The sequence below is a fragment of the Xiphophorus maculatus genome, chromosome 8 (genome assembly GCF_002775205.1).
Source record: "Xiphophorus maculatus strain JP 163 A chromosome 8, X_maculatus-5.0-male, whole genome shotgun sequence".
Lineage (NCBI taxonomy): Eukaryota > Metazoa > Chordata > Actinopteri > Cyprinodontiformes > Poeciliidae > Xiphophorus > Xiphophorus maculatus.
Genome location: NC_036450.1, coordinates 19,714,195 through 19,737,548, shown reverse-complemented (window position 1 = coordinate 19,737,548; position 23,354 = coordinate 19,714,195). Strand labels below are relative to the sequence as shown.

The window sequence follows — 23,354 nt, the reverse complement described above, 5'->3', positions numbered from 1 at the left end:
GCTTTTGATTCAAAATTCATAAACAAAAACTGATGTTCCTCAAAGACGAATCAGCCAAAAGTAATCAAAATAAAAACATTGTTAAAACCGTAATGTAAATGATCTCTACAGGGAATGACAGAGTTTGTATTCAGGAATCAGTTGTATACCAACTCAAGCACACCTGTTCTTATTTAATAAGGCACTGCTTAGCTCACAGATGTCCAGCTCCAGTCATCAAGGGCCGATGTCCAGCCAGTTTTAGATGTTTATCTGCTCCAACACAGCTGATTCAAATGGCCCAACTCCCTCCTCATGAAGTTCTGCAATGCTGCTGCTACTGACCATCATTTGGTTCAGGTGTGTTGTACCAGAGAGAGAACGAAAACATGCAAATAATGGTCTCTGAGGACTATTGGATACAAGCTGCGCAGTGATGGAGAGGAGGTCAATATGTGCGTGAGTTCCTCAAAAATTAGGGTTATCCACCCCATGCTGATTAATGAGCTCCTTCTAGGACAAGTCAATACTTGATTTAGATTTTTTCTTATTATTTATTTATTTATTTTTTGCAATATTCAAGACCATGTGTGAAATGTCAAGATTTTATCTGGAATTTAGGGGAAATATTGTCAAAAGGCTATAGAGCTAAAAGCAAAAACTGATATTTTCTGCAGTGGTCTCTTATTTTCTTCCCCAGGGTTTTTGTTATGTTTTGAACAGACTTGTCAGATAAAGAAATTATTAGAAAGTCACACAATGATGCACGATGCACAAGTTTTCAGCCTGAATTGATACTGTATGTGTCATGCTCTTCATAGTTCTGTCTTGGCGAAAGGGATTTAATTTACTATTAAAGAACGTATAGTTTTTCTGCAGTTCTTAAAGATTACCACAAGAGGGTGCTGTTATTAAACGTTGATTCTGAACATGTACCACCAAAACTACCAGTACTATACAGATTATGGGTAAAAGGAAAATATTTTCATTTAGAGGTAAGAGGGTTTGTCTTATTTTTATCACTAAAAACATCCAACTATTTTTATTTTTTTTGTAATTTCATTATAATTATATGTGACCTCATAGTAAAACATTTGACCCACTGGCCTGCTGTGAGCTAGTGGGTATTTCTTTCTTTCTGTTTTAATCAAAAAATGAATTAATCGCGAAAAGCTACTTTAACTTGTCTTTTACAAGATTCTCCTGAGGCATTTATTGTAATTTTTTTTAATCAACTTTCACGGTTGTGCGTCTCTGTTTTAATTGTTTCTCATGTTGATGTGATCTAACAGCTGGGATGGTTTGTTGACATTTATAATTTTACATCAAAGTATTAAATCAAAGCCAGGATTTTTGCTGAACCAAGACGTTTTTAATATTTAAAAAGATTAAGAAGTCAATTGAGTTGTAAGTGGACTAAAGCATTTTGTGCTAGTGGGCTGAGTAGATGTTTAAATGTCATAAGGAAAATGTTTGCTCCCACCAAAATGTCCGAGAGAGCCAGGAACACCCAGCTCTCCGAGGAGCAAAACTATCTGCACTTTGAAAAGTAAGACAAACAGATTCTGAGGCGTTTAAGTTTAAATTAAATCCAAGAAGCAACGGAGCAGAAATGTGTTGGCTGAAGCAGTCTGCTAGGCAGCCAGTGTCTTACTGCACAGGAGTCGACAATCACAAATAGAACAGGGTTTAGCTGTGTGCCCACACACACACACACACACACACTGTTAACTGTGCAGTTAGCTTGTCTCTGTGCAGCACGTCTAGTAAAGCAGGTCAGACTCTTTTTTTTTTTTCTGCTTGGCATTTGTAAATCATTCAGTGCTTTAGCCTAACAATAGGCTTCCAAACAATGTATTAAGAAAGGGCAAATAGATGAACAGTTTTGATATTTTTAATGATGTGTTGAATATATATCATAGCTGCTTGTAAAATATCCTAAGCTAGGTTTTCACATATCTTTCATCCAGTCAGAAATCTTTGTTTAGCCAAATACATGAGAGCCAAAGCATTGCAAAATGATAAAAATAGCATTAACTTTGAATACCCTCATTAAACCTGTGCAACCAAGTTGTCCCAAGTTTACTTGCATTTCAACGTTGTTGTGTTGCATATTTGCCCTTCATTTCAAAGGTATATAGAAATGAGAAAAAGGTACATTGCTTTTGGTAAAGAACCCTTTAAAATCAAGCTTCATGGTTTTAAAAGACGGAGACGGTTGATATCCGTCTCTCTACGGGAGTTTGTCTCTGTGTTGCCTGTTTGTGATGAGATGGGGTTGGGCTGCTGCTGCTGATGGACCGGCAACCTGCCAGCAGTGAACTTCTTTTAGTGACCACTGAAGATAGCCACCAGCCCCCTTCCTTGCTGAATCCTGCATAGTTATGACTGTCTCATAATTTACGCAAGGGCGACGCAATGGTTGCAGCAAAAAAAAAAAATGTTTTCAATCTCCTTCTGCACTCTGCCAGCGTTCTGTCTGCACTAATGAAGATCCACTATCCTCAGCATTCCTAATGCGTTAAGAAGCTGCAGCAGCTGTTTTCTGATTAATTCAGCTAATAATTTGATACACTGATCATTCCCTGATAGTTAGATGTTCATTACCTACGGAAAAATCCAGCCAGTGTAAGATGATGTCACACTGCAACCACCCTTTCATTAAAACACTCACGTCATGTTCAAAGCACATGTTTAGAAGAAGTGACACATACTTCAGAGACAGAAGTTGTTTTCATAAAGTATTCTTTAGTCTCCCTTTGGACTCATATAAAGGACATTTTTAAATACTCAACTTGTGGCAAAGTTAGGTGGCAGGAAGAGTGGGGTCAAACATTACTTTCAGTAGTGATATTTCTAAAGTAGGGGACTGCATGTGAAAAAATAAATGAAATATTAGTAATCTATGCAAAAAAAAAAATAGGAGGTAAAAAGTATTTATTAAAATGCCTTTAACTGAGCTGATTGTAATGTTTATACAGATTTGCTCAGAGATGTTCCTGGTGTATTGAATTTCTCTGTGTCCCTGACTCACTCAGCACATTACACTGTAAACTGAACAGGGCAGAGAACCAAAGTGCTTTGGTTGATGTTTTTTGATGAACCCAAAAGACTTTGAGCTGTTTTGAATTATTAAAATCCCTCCATTTCAGTTTTAAGACATTGTGTCTCTGAGCAAACGCAGATGTGTAAGCAAAACCCTCACTGTTCAGTCTATCAACCACTGACCTAAAATCAACAACACTCCTCAGCCCCCATCCTCACACATCCACCTCACCCCTGCCTCTGTCTTAGAGACTACTGGTGGCACCTTGTTGTATTTTTAATGTCTCCTCATTTTCCAGAGGTGTGTAATAAATGTTTTATACAACCCCCCATGGCCTTGGGAGACTGAGAGCAACCCCAGCCCACCAGGCCACACAGGCTGTGAAATATTCACATTCAGCAGCCTGCACTGCAAAGTCAATAACACACCAGCAGTGAACCCCCCATCTGTATTCTGACACAACACAAAGGACCAAAGAAAACCTAAGAAAAAGTCAAGATTCATGTGCACATCTTTGCATGTATGATTATGCCAACTCATTGTTTAAGGTTTTCTGCATTTACGCATTTGATCTTGTTTCTTTAACACCAGCATCAATATTATCGAGACCGACCACAACCCCCGAACACTGCAAGACTCCCCCCAGCAGGATTATGTAGCCCTTCTTTGTGCAAAACCTGTGCACAGCTAAAGATGCCTAAGGCATTGATTCCTCCTGATAATTCCCAGTCCCATCGAGCATCCCTGGTATGCTCTGCAGGAAGACTCAGAAGATCGGCTGCTGATTTTTCAGAGACAAACTCCCCATGAACCATTCTCATCTCTAAGGCTGATGGAGAAGAGACAGTTGTCTGTGTAACAATATGAATAATAAACCACATGTCACGTTCCAGAAAACTTTATTGTATTTTAGCTGGGTTTTGTGTGATAGACCAACATAAACTTATCACTGGTAAAGTAGAAAGAAAGGGATACATGCATACTTTTTTCCACAAATAAGCCTTTTAGAGCTTCTCCGCACCAGCGTTGCCTTTAAGTTTTCAAGGCTAATCACAGACTCTTTAGAAATTTTGTTTACGACTTTGGGGCACTGTAACGCATGAAAGTAATTTGATTAAAACCTTTAACAGTAGCTCTGGCTGGATGTTTAGTTTGACATTTAGTGACATTTTGAGAATTAATTCTCACTAACAACACCGACCTGGGCAGTGCTGCTGAAGGGTGGACCCCTCCACCCTACTCTAACATTTTTGCAGCCTCTGGCAGTTTTTCTTCAGACTCTGCCCATCTCCCCATCAACTCAGACCGTTTTCCCTCTATGAGGATGCTCTGAGCATGAGTCTGCCACCAGTGTGGATGGTGGATGACTGTTTCATCTGACTGGAACTCCTTTTTCCACATTGTCTCCAATATAGGTTGTGTACACTTTAAACGGGATTTCTTATTTCCTTTTCTTCAGAGTTCAAACATTAGGATATTGTTAAACTGCCTTACCCGGCTGTAAAGGAAATCTGTATTGGTCTTTATGATGCTGCTTGTCTTCTATTGCTTTACCATAAACTTCTATGGCCTTCACAAAACAGCTGGATTTATACCGAGATTTACTATCTAGGTGATAATTGGTTGCACTGAAATGTGAGGTATCAGAGTAAAGGAGGCTTGCCACAGTTTAAATACTATATTATTTTATTTTTGTATTTATTTATTATAGTTTTTATTTCTTCAAAGTTGAAAACAATATATAATTTTCATTTCGCTTCAAATTTATCCCATACTGTGATTATTATCTCTTTTTTTTTTCAAGAAAATACAATGACAGTTGTGGTTATTACACTGCGAGAAGTGGGGGTTTTTTTGTTTGTTTTTTTCAGTGCTCTTCCATTCTCCTCTGGGGAAAACCGAGAAACTTTTAACGCTCTTATCAAAGGCTAGGATTTCACTGCTTTTACCATCTACAGACAGGGAAATACACATACACACACTCCCACACACGCTTTCACACACTTCCTGTCTAATGAAACATGACAGAGGAGAAGCCTGTGATCTCAGTGCTTTTCATTTGCAATTCATTGTAGTTGCCCATCTTTAACCTTCTCTCTGATCAGATGTTTCTTTCATATAAACACTTGTTGTGTGCTGGGAGGAAGCTTTCCACAATCAAAGAGAATCTCTCGAAGCTCCCTGTTAGACTGGGGGATTGAAGCACAATGCTGCATGTCTTCCTGCATTACAGCATATAACAAAAGGAAAACTCATCATTCAGGACATCTAGTAGAACAGAATATTTTTAAGTAACTGTGGAAAAGTCATCATACCCCTTGAATATTTTCCCAATTTCTGTATTTTATTTTGTAAAAAAAAACAAACAACACAATGTAATGCATAGTTATGAATTCTTACGGTTTTCATAAGTCTTTTGGTAAACAGAATCTTTATGATGAGCTTTTTCATTCAGCATCACGGATACCAGAGATCACTTCTTCTACAGCTCCTGTGGTAAAATCGGTATAACTGTTAGTTGCACACTTTGCAAATCTGGCATTTATGAAGTGCTCAAAATTGACCAAAATTGAAGTTTTTGGTATATATGCTTGGAAAAGCAACGCTATTACATAAGCATGACACACCCAAATTGTGGTGGCAGCATCATGCCGTGGTGAGGTTGTTCTTCAACAGGGTTGGGGAAGCTGGTCAGAGTTGATTAAAAGAAATAGTTTGAAGTTTGTGGTTTGTAGTCTAAAATATATAAAAGGGATTAGAGAGGTGTGAAAACACTTTTTGAGAAACTGGGCAGCATAAAATATTAAGAATTTCAACACATTTTTTTTTTGTTAAGTTCATAAAATCAATGATTTTCAATCAATAAACTGAATTCCCACAACACAGTTTACGAGTGGGGCCTCAGTTCAGGGCATTTTGTTTGCCATTTTTGTTTTTTCCTTTTTTTTTCCCTTTCAGACTTATAAAAGTGTCTCGATTTAACTTGGAGATTTTTTCATACACATAAATCACATACCCAAGGATCTGACAATAGTTCTAACATGTTTTGTTTTTGTCTGTTGTGATTAAAAAAGTAATAAAATGATACAATTGTCAAAGTGTAGCTGCTGTTTAAACTGTTGAACAGAAATCTTTCAGGTATTAACTTTGCTTTCCTTGTTTCTTTGATGGCGCTTTTCGTTGGGGAATTTATTTTTTATTACTGTTTTTTTTTTTTTTTTTTTTTTGTCTTCTGCCAGTGGAATGTTAGTATGTGAGGGACAAATGATAACTCCAGCTCCACGGTGAATATGCGAAAACCATCATCTCGCTGACTTCCGGCGGCATTTGATTCGTCGCGTATGACATCAGCTGTGGAGTGAGTGTGCAGAAAAAAAGAAAAGCCCCGGCGCCCTCTTCTCTCCCCGGTTACTGAGCATGACACAATGTCTGCCGGTATAAAAAGCTAGAGCCACTCCTATCAGCGCTCCACTCGCATGTCTGGCTCTTTTGCGAGGAGTAGGCTAAGATAGAAAAAATAGAAGAAGAGGGGAGGGGACAGGCTGCTGGTGGGATCCATAGGATAAGCGCAGACACGTATAGAAAACAGAAAGGAGAGGATGGCCACGCTAGTAGAATCTGCAGAAATGGAGACCTTGGCCGCCCAGAGCAACACCACCGGGGCTTCTCCGACGTCCTCCAGCCCCTCACAGCACTTCAACGACAGCAAATTTTACCTGCTGGTGGTCATCGGGGAGATCATATCAGAAGATCACCTCAAGTGTGCCATTGCGGACATAGAGAAAGGTGAGGTGGAGCTCATGACTTTACATTTTTCCCCATCTGTTTGCTTTGCAGGACTTTACTCACGGCGCAAATTACGCGGATGTAAAGACCCTCACCCACTTCTCTTAGGGTTTAATTTTACGATGATTTTACTCAATATATCAGCGCACCACCTTATAGGATCTGAGCCGTTTGCATCAGTGGGGTTTCCTTTGTATCCCTCTCGGCCTGGTTGTTGTCATCCACACCTGGGAGACAGCTGACGGTAATGATTCAGCACCATATCTGGACATTGCGTCAGAAATCAGCGCATCATCGCTACAAGTCCAGTGCAGCTGCGATTATGTCCCCTTATTGGGGCTCTTTGCAGATGCGTAGGCTTTTGTTCCTCACTCCACAGTCAGAGCTGACAGCAGGGTGGTGGTGGGGGGGGATGTGGCCGCTCATTTTGTGCTCGGAGTTTGCGCTACCCTTTGTGTCCTCAGACTGATCTGATTTCCCTGTAAATCAATCAATCCCCTCGTGCATCCTGCGGGAGCATGTTTCCATCATCATCATCATCCTTATCCCGCATCCAGGTCTCTCATCCCCACACCGGCTTGTGGGCGTGGCTCAGTCCGCACTGCGGTCCCTACGGAAAGCCATGAGGACCCATCTTTGGGCTGAGTGGGGCGGGTGTTTTTTTAAAATTATTATTATTATTTGAAATACAGTTGCTGCCGAGGCCTGCCTTCTGGGTCAGAGTGCATTGTGTTGTTTTGAAGAGGAGTAGGAGGAGAACAATATGGCGCAGTAACTGTGTAGGAGGAAGATCAAGTTCTTTTTATACACTAAGACCATCACAGAGCTTTCTATAAAGGACATCCTGACTTTCTTGTTATCTTAAAATGCTGATTATGCTTCTTCATAAGGAACACCTTTTTTTAATTTGGATAAGCTGTGGTAGTGCCACCCTAAATTTCTATGTTTTGGTCATGTTCATTGTAAACATGGACACTTAAAGCTTATTCTTGGCCTTGTTAAATTAGAGTGAAAAAAAATGTGTGCACTATAAAAATGAATGTTGGACTGTATTTAATGTTGGATATTAAAATTGTTGAACTTTTAATAATGCATTCCAGTTTGTGAATTTTATGTTTATTTATTTTTTTATTCTTTAGCTACTTCATTTTTAAAACAAAGCCTTTATAAACATTGTGATTAGAATTTATATTAAATAGTCAAAGTTTAGGCTGGTAGTCTGTATGAGTTGTATTATCATGGAATGATGATAATTAACAACTAAGTTAACAACTCTCTGTGAGAGTTTCTGTGCTACAAGAAGAATTTGAGTTGATTCTTCAGCTTTAGCTAGCTTAGCGACAATGCTAATGCTAAAGTAAAATTTGCTAGCAAGCTGGGTTTTTAAGTCTTAATTAAGCAATTGTTGTTATTCTACTGCCCAGCCATATGATGTTAATGTTAATGCTTATGTGTATTTAACATTTCTTTCACATGTTATAGGTCATCCATGAATATTGATTAATAACCTAATATAATGTAGAAATTGTTACATCAATGTAACTGGTAAAATTCTTACCATGTGTTTCATCAGTGTAATTACTCCTATGTTAAACTTATGTTATTTTTCACATTTAATGATGTTATCATTGTGTTCCAACAAACTATCGTTGAAATAGAGCCTCATTCCTCAAACAAATTTGCCATTTGAGTTCCAAAAACATATTTTTTTTAAATTATTTTTTTTAATCATGAGGTTATTGCAAGGCATAATTTATTCACTTAGAAAACAAATGATCAAGCTAAGCAATAAAACTGGTGCAACAATTTGCCTGCATTTTTTGGGGGGGTTATTTCAATTAATATTTCTGGATAGAAGTGAGGTAAACTCATCAAATTCCAAATACTTGTTAGAAATATATTTGATTATCTGATTTGTCCTCCCATCTTAAAAACAAGAAATTAAGAATAAATTTGCAATGAAGACAGAAAATGTCTCTGAAATGGTAATAAGCTTTTGAAATTTGTTTTTACCAATTCGGTAAAATCAACCTTTTCTCCAGCATCCATCCAGTTAGATGGATTTTCCTTTGGCAGCACCTGTTTCAGACGTTATATATATATATATATATATATATATATATATATATATATATATATATATATATATATATATACATTCAGTACTGTAGATCGGATGATACTATGATTCAGCACAACTGAGGCCATCATCGCCTTGGGCATTATAGATATTTCCTACTATGGATCCCTTTGCTCGTGTCAAATCTGTAGCAAGTCTAGACACGATCGCTCCAAGATTTTCCAATGAACCGGAAGCAGAGGATCAACATCATAGACGTGTGGGTGGAGAGGTTTCTAAGTGTTATACATGCTGTGTGATCTGAATGATTCCTACGCAGAAGATCAATTTCTCTGTGTGTTCCAGGGATCCGTTCATGGGACACCAACCTCATCGACTGCAACCTGGACCAGGAGCTCAAGCTGTTTGTCTCCAGACACTCGGCTCGATTCTCCGCAGACGTCAAAGGTAAACTGGAGCTAAGATTGAGTGTGTGCTGGTATAATTTCACACATGCTGCTTAGTTTCCTGCACAGATGGGAGACGGATTAAAGGGAAAAGACGGGAATTCCAATCTTTCCCTACTGTGTGGGGAGCTGCTGGCTCTGTGGGCGGCATTTTACTGGCAAGGTTTGTGTCCATTTGTCCTCTTAGAGGGATCGATTGCTGTAGATGAACAGAAAGATTTAGATTTTTATCAAGGAATATGGGGTTTCTGTGAGGTCAGTCTCTCTTCCCAAAAGCTGTTGCCAAGATTTAAAAAATGTTCATCTGAGAGCTTAATGAATGAGTCCAAAAAATTATGTTGTTGAAAAGATTTTCGACTTGAAATCTTACTAAATTAAAAATGGTAATTAAGATGCAGTCTTTGTGGCTTTTCCAATTTATAGATAACTTGAAAATCATTCACATCCCACGCTGATTTAAGTTTAATATAGTCTTTTAATTTGTCCCACATTTTCATTTAGATTGTAAATAATGTGAACTTTTTGGGATGATTTAGGCAGGGTCCAAAAATGAACCTGAAAGAGAATCTTTGGAAGAAGCCTGTTGATTATTGAGAAGGGAATTAAATGAATAATAAAAAATTATCATTTTATTTGTTTTTAATAAAATGTAACTAGAAAACAGATTTGTTTTGTTTTGTTTTAGGTTGAATAAAAAAAAACATCTAAATTTGCCAGGGGGATGCATAAATTGAACATTATATCCATCAATATTTTTCTCTTTCATTTTGGACAAAGAGTTTGTTTGTCTGGAAATAAAAACCTCTCAATTGCTACACATTAAAAATGATAAATCCAGGTTATAAAAACAACAATATTCTCTGAATTGTTTAAACCTTCAATTTCGCAATAAAAGCTGTTTTGTAGTTTACAGTTGTACAGACTATCATGAGATGAATGGGAGAAGATTTTGCATATCTAGGATTTTCCTACAAGGTGAATCTTAGAGGCTGATCAGCCACGCCCGTTGCTGCTGGATGCTGCAGGGGTTGGCTGTTCAGATGAGTACAAAGCAAAGTGCAGCTGTGTTGCCTCTGTTCAGTCTAAAGCGCCTTCTTTAGTGAATCCCACCCAAGCCGTTATCTTTCTGTCTGTTTATTTATTTCTTGGCACAGTAACACAATAACTAATGGGAACATATTTTTCCAGGCGTTGGTGATGAAATCTTCGGCGTCTTAATAAAACGACTGCAAAGACATCTTAGCAAACCTGTTATGTGGATTTAGTTATTTATTTATTTTTTTTCATCTTAAGTGGCTTGGACAGAAAACCAAGAAAAAACAACTGATTGATGTCGTTGGCTTGTCTTTTCTATGCAACTGAGGTCTGTCTGAAAAAGGGCGTGGTCGAGGGACACACTGTCAGACTACAGAGCTTTCAGCACAAAAAAAGGCACATCACCAGACTGCAATGTGACTACAATCATTACGAGCTGATTGTAGTTGTGTTAATGATAACATATTTTTAACTAAAGTCCAGTGACACTAGATTGAGAACCCCCATGCCATAAAAGTATTCAAAACAGCTCATTTCTCATCATTTCATGCTTCTGTTTCAGCTAGAAACTGAAGCAACCTTCACTCAGATTTGCCCTCTCAACTTTTTGTGATGTAGTGCTTTAACATTTCTACCCTTTGCAAAGTAAAAATCAAATAGCCACTGCAAAGACAGAGCAGCTCCATTAAACCAACCCAGACATGTGGTCTGTCAGTGTGTAACATGGCCTTGACCCTCGGCGGCAATGAAAGCTTCTGTCTGTCTCTGCTTCACGCTGGAAATGACCAGCAGGATTTAACACTTCCTTGACGCGACCTACCCTCATCCAGCCAACAAACGCAGCAGATGAAAGGACAAGTTCTATTTTGTCCTGAAATTATTGCTAAAGATCTAGACTACACCAAATGCAGAAATCAATCTAAAATGAAGTTTAGTGGCGCTCCAGTTTTCCCCATCCTATCCTCCATTCCTTGCTCTCCATTTTTCTCCCGATGTGCTGTTGCCTGGATGCACAGTTGATTTGGGAGTAATTAGCAGCGCGGGATCCCCAGTGGCGAGGGTCTGTCCGTGAGCATAAAGAGGGAGGGGGAGGTTGTAAAAGCGAGAGAAGAGGCAAGCAGGGGACCAGGGGGAGGTGACTGCAAGGGGGATAAAATGCAAAAGATTAGGGGGAAAGATGAAGATGAAGACAAAATGACAGATTAAAATCTGATAAAGAAGCCATGGCTTTATCACCCATAGCTGTCTAAGAGTAAAAGTCGGATTAATATATTTTCTTGTACTGTTTACTGTGGAAATTCAAATCTTTTCTCAAATTGAATTTGAACTCAACTCTAAAATGATTAAATCATGTTCTTAAAACCTTTTGTTTAAAATTTGCTTTGTTCTGAGAATTACTGGAGATTTTTGCCACTTGAGTCAGTTGTGATCTCATGCAATAATAATATAGCTTAAAGGAACAAAACAAGGTTGTTTTATTTTTTACGGCAAAATAAATGGTGCAAAAATATTTTCTGTTATACTTCATGGTTATGAGAACTTAGAAATTTGTAGGCTCTCATTCTTTAGTTTAAATAATGAAAATAATTTAAATAGTATCTTAGCTTATATTTTACAAGCTAAGATACATTTAGCTTGTATCTTATGGTTGTTATGGCGACCTAGTGACCCCCCAGCAAGATGCAACTCTTTGCTGTAATCTTCTAAAACAAATCAGTGTGAGATGTTTTATTTTATGTCAATAGGTTTGGAGGGTGCTGTGTATCCCACAAGAAAAAGGTTGTTGGACAAAACAAAAACATTAATCACAATGGTTTTTAAATAAATTAGCATAATCCATAATAACCTTTTACAGAAGCAGCTTCTCATCAATCTAAAAGCCAAAGTGTAAATCTGCTTATCCCAAAATGTCAACCAAATAGTCTCCAAGCAACCACTGCATCCCTCACTTATAGTCATCTGAAGAAAAGCAATTAACGCCAATAAAGAAAAAAAAAAAAAAGAATTTTATTTAATATCTTCCCGTTTTTCAGCAGTCATATAGCTTTAAGCACCTTCACTGGTACAGGAACAGTATTTAGAAGAACCCAGGGATCAGCTGCAACCATCCATCAGCCTGACGGAGGACAGAGCATCCATTACGATGTGTGCAGGAAGCCTTGACCCTTACCAGGAGCCCCTCAGTCTCCTCCTGCTGGATATTAGATGCTTCAGCTATAGATTTCCCAGCCCTGTGCTTTAGGTGGAGAAAATAATGAAACCTCAGTGTTGTCTCTATACCTCTACTCCATTAAGGATGCTTGCTTGCCTCTGGGATTTCAAGTGTTTTTGGTTATAATTAGTTAGTTTGAAAATAGGTCATAAAAGAATATGAAAATTGCTTGTGGAACTGTGACCAGATGATGGAAACAAAAATGAGATAATTTTTTGTTTTACTTTTCTTTTTCTAAAAGGGTTTGATAGGATATAATGAGTTAACACCAAACGACAATGACTGCTCTAGATGCTCTTGATAAGCTTCAATAACATGGTGCAGTGGATTGATGGATTGATCAGTAAGTCAGGCCACTCAAAAGCAGCGGCGGTGCCATTATCTCCATGAACTGGCCATGTTAGATGTGCTGGTTCTCTTTCTAACCCGGTTGTTTGGGGACACAGGAACAAGCGATACTGAAAGTCCGTTGGGATAAAGCCAAAGAAAAAGAGAATGAATCTGAGTGGATGTTATGATGAATTTCCTTTACCATCCTGAAATATGTAAGAAAGCCAAACAGAAGCAGTAGGCAGCTATTGTAAGAATTGGTTTTATTTTTTGTTGTGGTGCCATCCTGATCAATGTTCCCATCCGGTTCAGTCCGGAGCGGGATCGCTGTGCCAGCCTCGCATTTTCTATTCAGCCCGAAGGAGAATGCTTGGCGATGCATGTCGCATTACCTTGACTCCTGCTGAGACAGAGTCTCTCTGGTTGTTTTTATTTTGATCAAAGTAATGGCAGAGTCGAACGAGCTTCACGGCAGAATCTGTCATTTCTGATGAAGTGGCTCAGACTAACAGTGATGGTGGCTGCCTTGTGGCATTCCATGTTATTTAAGGGTTTCTGTGTTTTATGTTTCATACCAGTAGCTGGTGCGGAACTAACGGCGAGAGGCATCGGGAAATGAGATGCTCCTTATAAATACATTATCGATCACAGATTTATATATTGTTTGGGTATAGAAGCATGAGTGGGATGAAAATTAGCCTAGGGAGATTGCTTATTCTCCTATTTCACTGACACTGTGATAAGAGTTTTCTCGTTTGTTCTCGGAAGAGCTCAGATCATCAGTTTGGACTGCTACTTTCTCAGAACAAGTCACAGCGATCCTGGCCAACCCGACACTTGACTCCAGTTGAGATCAAGCTTTCATCATACTGACGCAAAAATGATACTCTCACATTTGGCTCTTTGATCTTGCTGAGCACCAACCACACCCAAAAACACCACTACTAATTTCCCAAACACTGATTGTGGTCACATAGCTTGCCAACCTATTTCTAGTCCAGCTATATCTTCTGGTATAGACTTTGAAAAGCAAAAACATATATACAATTGAAAACAGATCTTTACATACATTGAATATAAAGTTATTTTTGTAATTCTCATAGTCTGATATTAAACTAAACATTCCCTGTTTTGCATCAATTATAATGGCCAATATAAAGAGTAAAAGTATTACAATCACTTACATGCATTTCATCATAATTTGTTAGCAAAAGCCATTGTTTTTACTTTGAATGCTTAATCTGTGAGTTCAAACATAAAAAGAGGGACTGTGGGATTGATTCAGTAAAGGTTCACTAGGAACTGTTTCCACCCACCCCCACTAACCCCTAATCAACACATTCATTATCAAAATCAATCACCAAGAACCAGAGATGATTGAGAGCCTTTCACTTATAGTCCCATTGTTGTCCAGATTGACAGATTTGCTATGTGAAAAGAAATGTTAGATAATCCCTAAAGGAGAAACTATATTGATGTTTAAAATTAAACCATTAAAACGAGGCAAACTGTTGAAATTGTTCTTCTTTTTGCCATGATACTCTCAAAGGCTGAAACACAGATCTTTGCAGTTCCTACATCTTTTCTAATCAACAATATTTGCTTAATTCCTTATATGTTTGTTTCTGATATTTGTTTTCATTCTGGTATTTTATTTTCTCTTTATTAGTTTAATTTAAAATGTCTTGGTCCAAAAATGTAACTATGAGTTAAAACATTAATTTCCAGTGTTTATGTAATTTTAAGATTACAATGAGTAAAGGGTATTTTGTGCTGTTTATATTACACGATAAATATAGTAATATGATTTTATTTACAGTTTTAATATGAGAACCTTTTCTTCACATTTTTTTTCCATATAAGTACATTGTGAACATACTAAAAGAGTTTCTATGAGCTAAATATTGAATAAAAAACTCCCAAAATAAAACTTATTGTATTTGAACTTGTTTAAATATATTACATTTTATGAATTTTTTTGCAATTTCATTGTAGCATATCTTAGCGTCATTGTGTGGTTGTCCTGTTTTTTAATTTACAGAGCTGTTTTTGAAATATTAAATGTATGATACTAGCAGATTTTTAAACCGCTGTAATAATTAATCTTACTTTTGTTTTAAGAGAAATTTTGTCATTCAACAGCATGGACACCTATTTCCAAGAAAGAGAAATTTAATCTTGAGACAGTTTTTAATGTCAAGAACTCATATTAAAAAATGTGCTGTCCTTCCCCCTTCAGAGATCTCATCCATCTTGCTGATGAAGAGCTTCCCACTGCAGAGGCCGTTAACATTTACACAGTCACGTTGTTGCTGTCAGGACAACCATAGTTGATAAATTAGATGATAAACTCATTTGGGCACAGCTCCTCCTAACAATAACAGAGTTCAGTGTGACTTTGAAAGGCTTTTTGTTTGTTCATTGTGATTCTGAAACAAACAGAATCATGATTATTTTCTTGTTTAATCACCAAAATGTTTGCTTAAATTATCAAACCAAAAGTACAAAAAGTCAAGATGTTGAATGTTATTTACATGACTTAAAGGTTAAAGTGAATCTCCCATGATAGGTAGCATCAAACAAACAATACAACCAGGCAAAGATAACTTAAGTGAACAAAAAACTGTTTTTGTTATCCAGAAATCACTAAAGTAGCATTAGTCTGATAACATAAAGATGGCAAAAATATCATAGCAAAAGAATAGATGACAACTAGAAAATTCCTGAAGAAATTTAACCGGGGCCTGCCAAAGTGTGCCTGTCGGTTTGGACCCAGTGTTCGGATGCTAAAAATTAGCATCAATGCTAAGATTAGCTACTGCGCAAGACAGTGACCTGACCTGAGAGAAAAAGATAATGCAAGGTAATATTATTGCATCACCTATGGCGGTGCACTAGTGGAGGGCAGTGAAGTGCTAATGTTTGTGCTAATGTTAATGTACTGCCTTGCTATGAAAGGCAGCGCACTAACCTAAGAGAGAAAGATAATACAGGCTAAAATTATTGCACCGCCTACGGCCGTGCACTAACCAGAGGGGAGTATTAAGGCTTTTATTTTGAAATTTTAAGTATACTTCATTTTAAATGTCCAAACTAATCCCATGAGTAACAGTGATTGGGTTAAATCGTTTCTATAATGCCCAAAAGAGCAATTACCTGATGTAAAAATTGTCAATGCTTTTATTTTGAAATGTTTAATAAGCTTCATTTTAAATGGCCACACTAATCCCATGTGTAACAATGGTTGGGTAAAATCAATTATAAAATGCCCAAAACACAAGTAGTTCTAAAGGCCAGCTCAGTCCTCCTCTGTAGTAACTGACAGTTCCGCCATGTTGTAGTCCTAACCTTGAGTCATTGTAGTTCTAAAGAGCAGCCCAGCTGTCGCGTGATGAAGCAGACAGGAAGAGACAGAATTCCAGTAGTTTGAAGTAGTTTGTTTTTCTGAAAGATCTGAGAGGAATATTCAGGCTTTTATTTTGAAATGTTCAGTAAGCTTCATTTTAAATGTCCAAACTAATCCCATGAGTAACAGCGATTGGGTGAAATCAGTTATATAATGCCCGAAAGAGCAATTACCTGATGTAAAAACTGTCAAGGCTTTTATTTTGACATTTTTATTAAGATTAATTTAAAATGGCCACACTAATCCCATGTGTAACAATGGTTGGGTAAAATCAGCTATAAAATGCCCAAAACACAAGTAGTTCTAAAGGCAGACTCAGTCCTCCTCTGTAGTAACTGACAGTTCTGCCATGTCGTAGTTCTAACCTGCATGTTCTGCCATAGTTAGAACTACAGTGATGCGTTTTTGTAGTCCTAATCAGCTGCACTGCTCTGTCCTGTTCTTTGTTCTGTTGCTATGGTAATGAAGCCTGTCTGTCAGACACTCAGGGCTGACAGAATTCCATTTCTTTGAGCCAGCCAGTTTGACTGAAAAAAGCAGTCCTAACAACTCCTTCCCGTTCGGGAACCGTGATACGTACTTGAAAACCGTTTGAAGCATCTGAGAGGGCTATTTGTCATCTCCAATAGTACCGCGATTCATATTCTCTACCTCACTCACAGTAATAACAGCGATGAGAGAAAGATGGTGTGTGCTGAGCTCAGAAATTTTTCAGAAATGCATGGAAGTCAATCTGTGACTATCCTCAGAGGGATATTGAGGCTTTTATCTTGAAATTTTCAGTAAGCTTCATATAGAATTGTTGTTTAGGTTAAATGAGTTATTTACTGGCAAAACAGCCAGTAGTTCTACATGGCAGCTCAGCCCTCTGTTTTAATTCAGTGTTAGTTAGAACTAGAGATATGGCGTTTTTGTAGTCCTATCTATTAGCATTAGGTTAAAGGCTAAAGCTAATAGATAGGCACTATCTGCGCAAGCCAGTGCCTTAACCTGAAATAACAAGATAATGCAGGCTAATATTAGGCCCCAATAAAGAGAAGTTTTATTAGGTGTGGAACAATAGGTGCCTGCCATGCAAGACATTCTTGTTTTAACCTTCTTGTTTTCAAGAAGGTTAGGGATACAAATTTTCTAACCTTGAAATGTTGAAGATTTTAGAAATTTGGAATGAAGATGATGTCATGGAAAAGAGAACTTCCAACTACAAACACTTGTTTGGATTCTTGTTGGAAAGAAAGAAAATGGTTAAAATACTAGTGGAAGCCATTTTTAAAAAAAAAAAATAGTACTTAACAGTTGATTTCTTTTTACATAAAATCATGGTAAGTCTGGCTATTTTTAGACCAGGGGTCACCAACCTTTTTGAGACTGGGAGCTACTTCACAGGTTCAGAGTAACACGAAGGGCTACTTGTTTAATACAGACATAAATTTTCTTTACAACAAAAATTCATTTAAGTAAATATGATTACATGCTGCCTGATCATATTAATGTTAGGGACTATGCACAATAGTTATCAGTAAGGACAGCTATGGTTAATTGCTATATTGTGGTCAGAGTTTTAAGTTGGTGAGGTGGGGAACGCCGTAGCCTAAATCTTATAGGTCAGTTTTCTTTTTCTGTGAGTTAAAAATGATGACTGGAGTTTGAACCACTCATCATTTGAACCTCAGGTTCTGCCTGAGCTTTTTACAGTGCGCGGTTCTGGCGGGTTGTCGGTTTATTAGCTTTTTTGTGATTTTGTGAACTGAACAGCTGACGGGTCACCTGCGGGCTGACACAAGCAGATGTCGAAAAAAAATGTCTGACAGATTGGAAGGTACAAAACTATCACTGCACCTGACCTGCAGGAGCACAACCACCTCTCCAACGCGCAAACATCGGCACAAAACTAAACCACTAAAGCAGCGCACCCTTTTATTTCTTTTTTCTTTTTTTTTACACAAACGATGCTAAATAATAAAGACATTGAAGCGAAGCAGTGAGATCCACGGAAAGAGGAGGATTGGCGAAATCTTATAACTACGGGAGGTTCAAACTCCACTCATCATTTTTAGCTCACAGAAAAAGCAAACTGACCAATAAGATTTAGGCTTTGGGTGCCCTTTGACCCCCACAGACTCACACTGATGCGCGCTACATACAAGATGTTTTGGCACAAAAGAACTTTTTCTTCTCCATAATTTTGTTATTAGTAAACAGGGTTGGATAATAGAAATACAATAACTTTTCTTTTTTTAATTTAAAGGAAAATCTCTCAGTGCGTCCAGCTGTACAGCTGCTGCTGCAACAATCCAAACTCTCAGTCACTTGTGGGCAATTTAGAATCACACAGAAAAGCTCCAAAAGGGAATCAAACTCAAAACTCTGAACTAAGAACTTCTGATCACATAATAGCAATTAACCATAGCTGCCATGGTAAATTATTACTGATAACTACTGTCAGTAGTCCCTAACATTAACATGATCAGGCAGCATGTAATCATATATATATATATATATATATATATATATATATATATATATATATATATATATATAGCCAAGACAATTTATGTCTGTATCAGACAAGTAGCCCTTCGTGTTACTCTGGACCCGTGAAGTAGCTCCCAGTCTCTAAAAGGTTGGTGACCCCTGATCTAAGGAATCTGGGTGAATGAGAAAGACAACGGTATACTTTAAACTTCTACTTTAATAATTCTGTCTTTTCCACTTTTCCTTCTCTAATGTCTCCTCCCACTTAGTTAATTAAGAAAACAGAGAAATAAATATATGGTAAACTGCTCTAATATTCCCTAAGTAAACATGCTCTGATCTGCATCCAGAAGAGCTTAGAAAGTTCTCAATTAACTATTGTTCTATTGTCTTTTCTGCAAAGAAAATGTAAAGCATAACTTATTTTAAATACTTCATGTGAATAGCTGCACATTTAATATGCATGTCTTAAAAGTCTTAACTGTGACATTTGTAAAGCATTTCTTGAGGAAACAATGATAGTTCCCCTCTCTGCTGTCGCTATCCCCAAACATCCTGGTACCAGCAACCCCCCAAGCTCCCCTCTCTGCTGTCGCTATCCCCAAACATCCTGGTACCAGCAACCCCCCAAGCGCCCCTCTCTGCTGGCGCTATCCCCAAACATCCTGGTACCAGCAACCCCCCAAGCTCCCCTCTCTGCTGTCGCTATCCCCAAACATCCTGGTACCAGCAACCCCCCAAGCTCCCCTCTCTGCTGGCGCTATCCCCAAACATCCTGGTACCAGCAACCCCCCAAGCTCCCCTCTCTGCTGGCGCTATCCTCAAACATCCTGGTACCAGCTACCCCCCAAGTTCTCCTCTCTGCTGTCGCTAACCCCACAGCGTTATGGTACCAGCTGTCGTTACGCAATAGTCAGCCCCGCCCTCAACCTCACAACATCCAAGGAGTGACTACTGACCAGCTCTCCGTCCAACGGGTCCAAAAAATCTCTAAGCCTTCGAGTATTACCCTGAAGCAAGTCTAGTAGAGATGATCTATCTAAGCTGGTGTGGAAGGAGACTCAACTAGCCTTTAACTACCTACAGTCCAAGAGTTATGGCCTTTTCCAGTTAAGAAGCAATCAGCTGAGTAGCCCTCACACCTGCACAACCTCAATAACCACTCCAATTAACGGTAGCGCCCCCTCTAAGTACAACGTGCGCTTGTTACAGACTAGTCAAAATCCTCTTTGAAATAGAAGCAAAGCAGACCTGGCTGTTGTCCTTCGAACACTTCAGATCTTCATCACTCAGTCACCTTTGTCTTTTCTCCAAGTCTGTTGCTGCAACTTTGAGATCCTAGGGTTGAGGCAGAGTAAGGCAGCCAAATCAGGAACCAGGGCTGAGGGTCAAGGGGTCTTGTCCCTTCTGGCGGTGCGAAGTCTCAACTTCCCCATGGCTCCAGGGTGCCAGACCTCTCTTCTTGGTCCCCTTGGCCTTATATACCCTTTCAACCCATGCCTCTATAAGGCGTACGTGACCTCTTGAGCATGCAACTACCTCATCGGAAAGTCCCAGCCATTCCCACATATACCCTGCTTCCCTCCCTTACTTTCCTCGTGACCATCTTAGTTTCAGATCCTTAATTGGGACACAGCTCTGGGGCAAGTCCAGACATGTTCGGACTTGCCTTTTTCCCTTGCCTCTGTATCTAACACATTGTTTGATTATTACTTCAATTACAGTTTTATATATGGTGTATGATCATCATAAGTAAATTCAAAATATCTTGTCCCATAATCATCAAAAAATCAAAATGCAAGATTCACTTGCTCAGGCCTTCATGATCTGTTGTCTGCATTAGTCTGGAATGATCCCACCTCCTCATACCAGTTTTCACAACACAGTGACCCCCCAATACTTACGTCCAGTTACCTGAAATTTTTTTCAGTTATTAAAAAATCCAGGGTGGCACCCAGTACCTCAGCGTTCCCGAATTATACATGTCAACAAAAATACGCCCAACTCTCCGGAATATATTCGGTTTTGGTGTTTCTTCCTCCTGTGTTTGATCAATTTGTGGCTCAATCTTGGTTTTTTCCACCCTGGATTCCATTCTGTCTATCTTGATTTTTAAAGCCACGATCTCCTTATTTAATTCCTCGTTCTCCCTAGTAAGGCACAGCAGTTTTTCTGACTTTTCTTTTAAAGATTTTTCCGCGTCATTTTTTACCATGGCCCGCTTCCGTTCTAGTTTAATTGTTAATTGTTGCATGTTGCAATAATCATTTTGCATTCTTTCAATTGTTGTTCTCGCTTCCTCCAATTCCAAATTAACTTTAATCATTTGTTTTTTATAATACCCATTCGAACTTATGAGTTTGCAATTCTCTACATGCCAATTTGTTGAGTCATCGGTCCTGTTCAGTCTCTCTAGTTTCCTCTTCAGACTCTCCACTGTTTTCTGAAGCTGCTCATTTTCACTGTTCAGCTTCATCTGGTTCTTCTGGAGAATCTCTAACTTTTGTAACGTGAAATCTTTCTCCGCCATTGTTTCTTTCTCGTTCGAACCTTAAACTGCAAATGAATTTCTCTGTGGAATCTGGGAATACAAAGACAGTCACCAGTGATGTCACAAACAGGATGTGTGACATCACAGTTCAACATCATAGCCACAAGAAGTCTGTTGGGTGTGGGGGGGAAGGGGGGATGTTTTAAAAAAAAAAAAACTTTATTAACACTGTATAACGACAGAGAGAAACATTTGTTCTGCCTCAAGAAAAAACAAATACAGATAAACATGTTCAAGAAAAAGAAAAAGCTAAGGGGCTTCGGTTCCCAACTGTACATTCAAAGCAATACAGATTTCAATTGTTTTAATATCTATTTTTTGTCTTTGATGGTCGGGATATAAAACTTAACTTCATGGTAAAATGCAGCAAGGCATGGCTTCCCCTACCTGGAACAGTGAATATGATATTTAGCTAGTGACAATAAAGGATTTATCAGAAACTCTGAATTGTTGAGCTTCTAGTGAGGCCAAGTAAGAATCTTCCCATAACAGCATAAATTGTGCTTCTATGTTGTTGTGGATAAAGTCACATGTATTGCTAACTAAGGCTAGGCACCTGACTACAAATATGGTAATAGGCAGTCAGAAAGGTTCGGCTGAGGAGCCGAGTGTGAATAAAACACCAAGAGACAGGTAGTAAGTTTAAGTTATTGTATTCAAGCTTACAGTTTTGCATAAATTTATGGACCAGTTCGGCAAACATCAAAGAAGCTCATAAACCGACGACCCACCAGAACCGCACACGGTAAAAAGCTCTGCCAGGATCCAAACAACTGCTCTCTTAGAACTACGGGAGGTTCAAACTCCTGTCATTCATTTTTATGTCGTGTCTCCCAGTCCTCCCTCATCGCCCCCTGGTGGTCCCAGTGCTCCCTTGTCCCTTCGCAAGTCAGTCACTGCTCTCCTTATGCATTGCTATGGGCAGGCCCCAATTATCTTGAGACATTTTATTTAAATTGAATGGAAACAAAAATCAAAGAAGGCAAAACATATATATGTATCACCACATGCTTTTTGAGGAATTAGGAAGCTACAGCAGAAAAAAGCTTCTGATCCCAGCAAACAAAGAGGGCTGAGACTTCAGAGAGGACCAGCAGCAAGTTCTATACCCATACCAACTTATACCAAGTTGTATTACCTATGCTGAAACGTTTTCTAAAAAAAACACACAGATGCAGACTATTCAGGCAAAAACTTCTTCTGTTTGACAGTTTTTTTCCCATAGTGTTTCACAGTTGTTGCTTTAAGTTTTATCGTGACTCTGCTTCCTGTCTTCTACATAATAAGTAGATAAATACATGAATAAGTAAATTAATAAAATTTGCATCATTCACTAAGAGAGCAATAATGTTAACGTACAATGTTTTTTGTGAGCCATATGAGCCAAGAGCTGCCTGCTTTTTCCTATCTTTTACTCATGTTGGTTTATCTGACGCCCCATTAAAGGTAGATTCAAATGTGAAGTTAAAAGTTTTCTGAAACATCAACTTCCGTCAAATCTATATGTAGGCTATTTCTCATTTGCAATACATCCTGTTACATACTTTGCACGTGCCTTAGAATGAATGATGTACAATTGACAGTGTGATACCATCATTTTTTTTTCTTATGACATACTTAATCGTTGCTTGACCAATTCAATTTGAGCCAGCTGGCATTACAAACTAACTTAATTGTAATACAACTGAGATTGAATTGGAATGTATGTAACCTGTCTTTACAGCTAGATTGATTTGAAAAAATTGTTTCTATATGAAATAGAAATGTTTGTTTTGATATGTCTTGTTGTAAACCAGCTCTGTATAAATAAACTCAGTAATTTGACTACGAAACGTTGCCGTTTTAGGAAAGCAGACTGATGCAAATATGGTTTATCCAAAACTTGAGGTCATCCATCATCGACGGCCTGCTTGTGTGCATCCATGTAGGCAAAATCACACTCGCAGCTCTTTAACCAACTGTGTCATGTACATGCGTGATTTAGAGACAGATTTTAAACAGAGGCACT

General features: G+C 38.3%; 1 protein-coding gene across 1 annotated transcript in view; it reads left to right on the top strand.

Moving 5' to 3' along the window:
- The first annotated feature begins 6,260 nt into the window (after positions 1-6,260).
- Positions 6,261-23,354, top strand: part of map1b (microtubule associated protein 1B) — a 29,616-nt gene continuing 12,522 nt past the window's right edge. The window contains exons 1-2 of the mRNA XM_023338265.1: positions 6,261-6,811; positions 9,237-9,338. Of these exons, the coding sequence (XP_023194033.1) occupies positions 6,625-6,811; positions 9,237-9,338 (289 nt within the window). The 5' untranslated portion in view covers positions 6,261-6,624. The remainder of the gene's footprint in view (positions 6,812-9,236; positions 9,339-23,354) is intronic.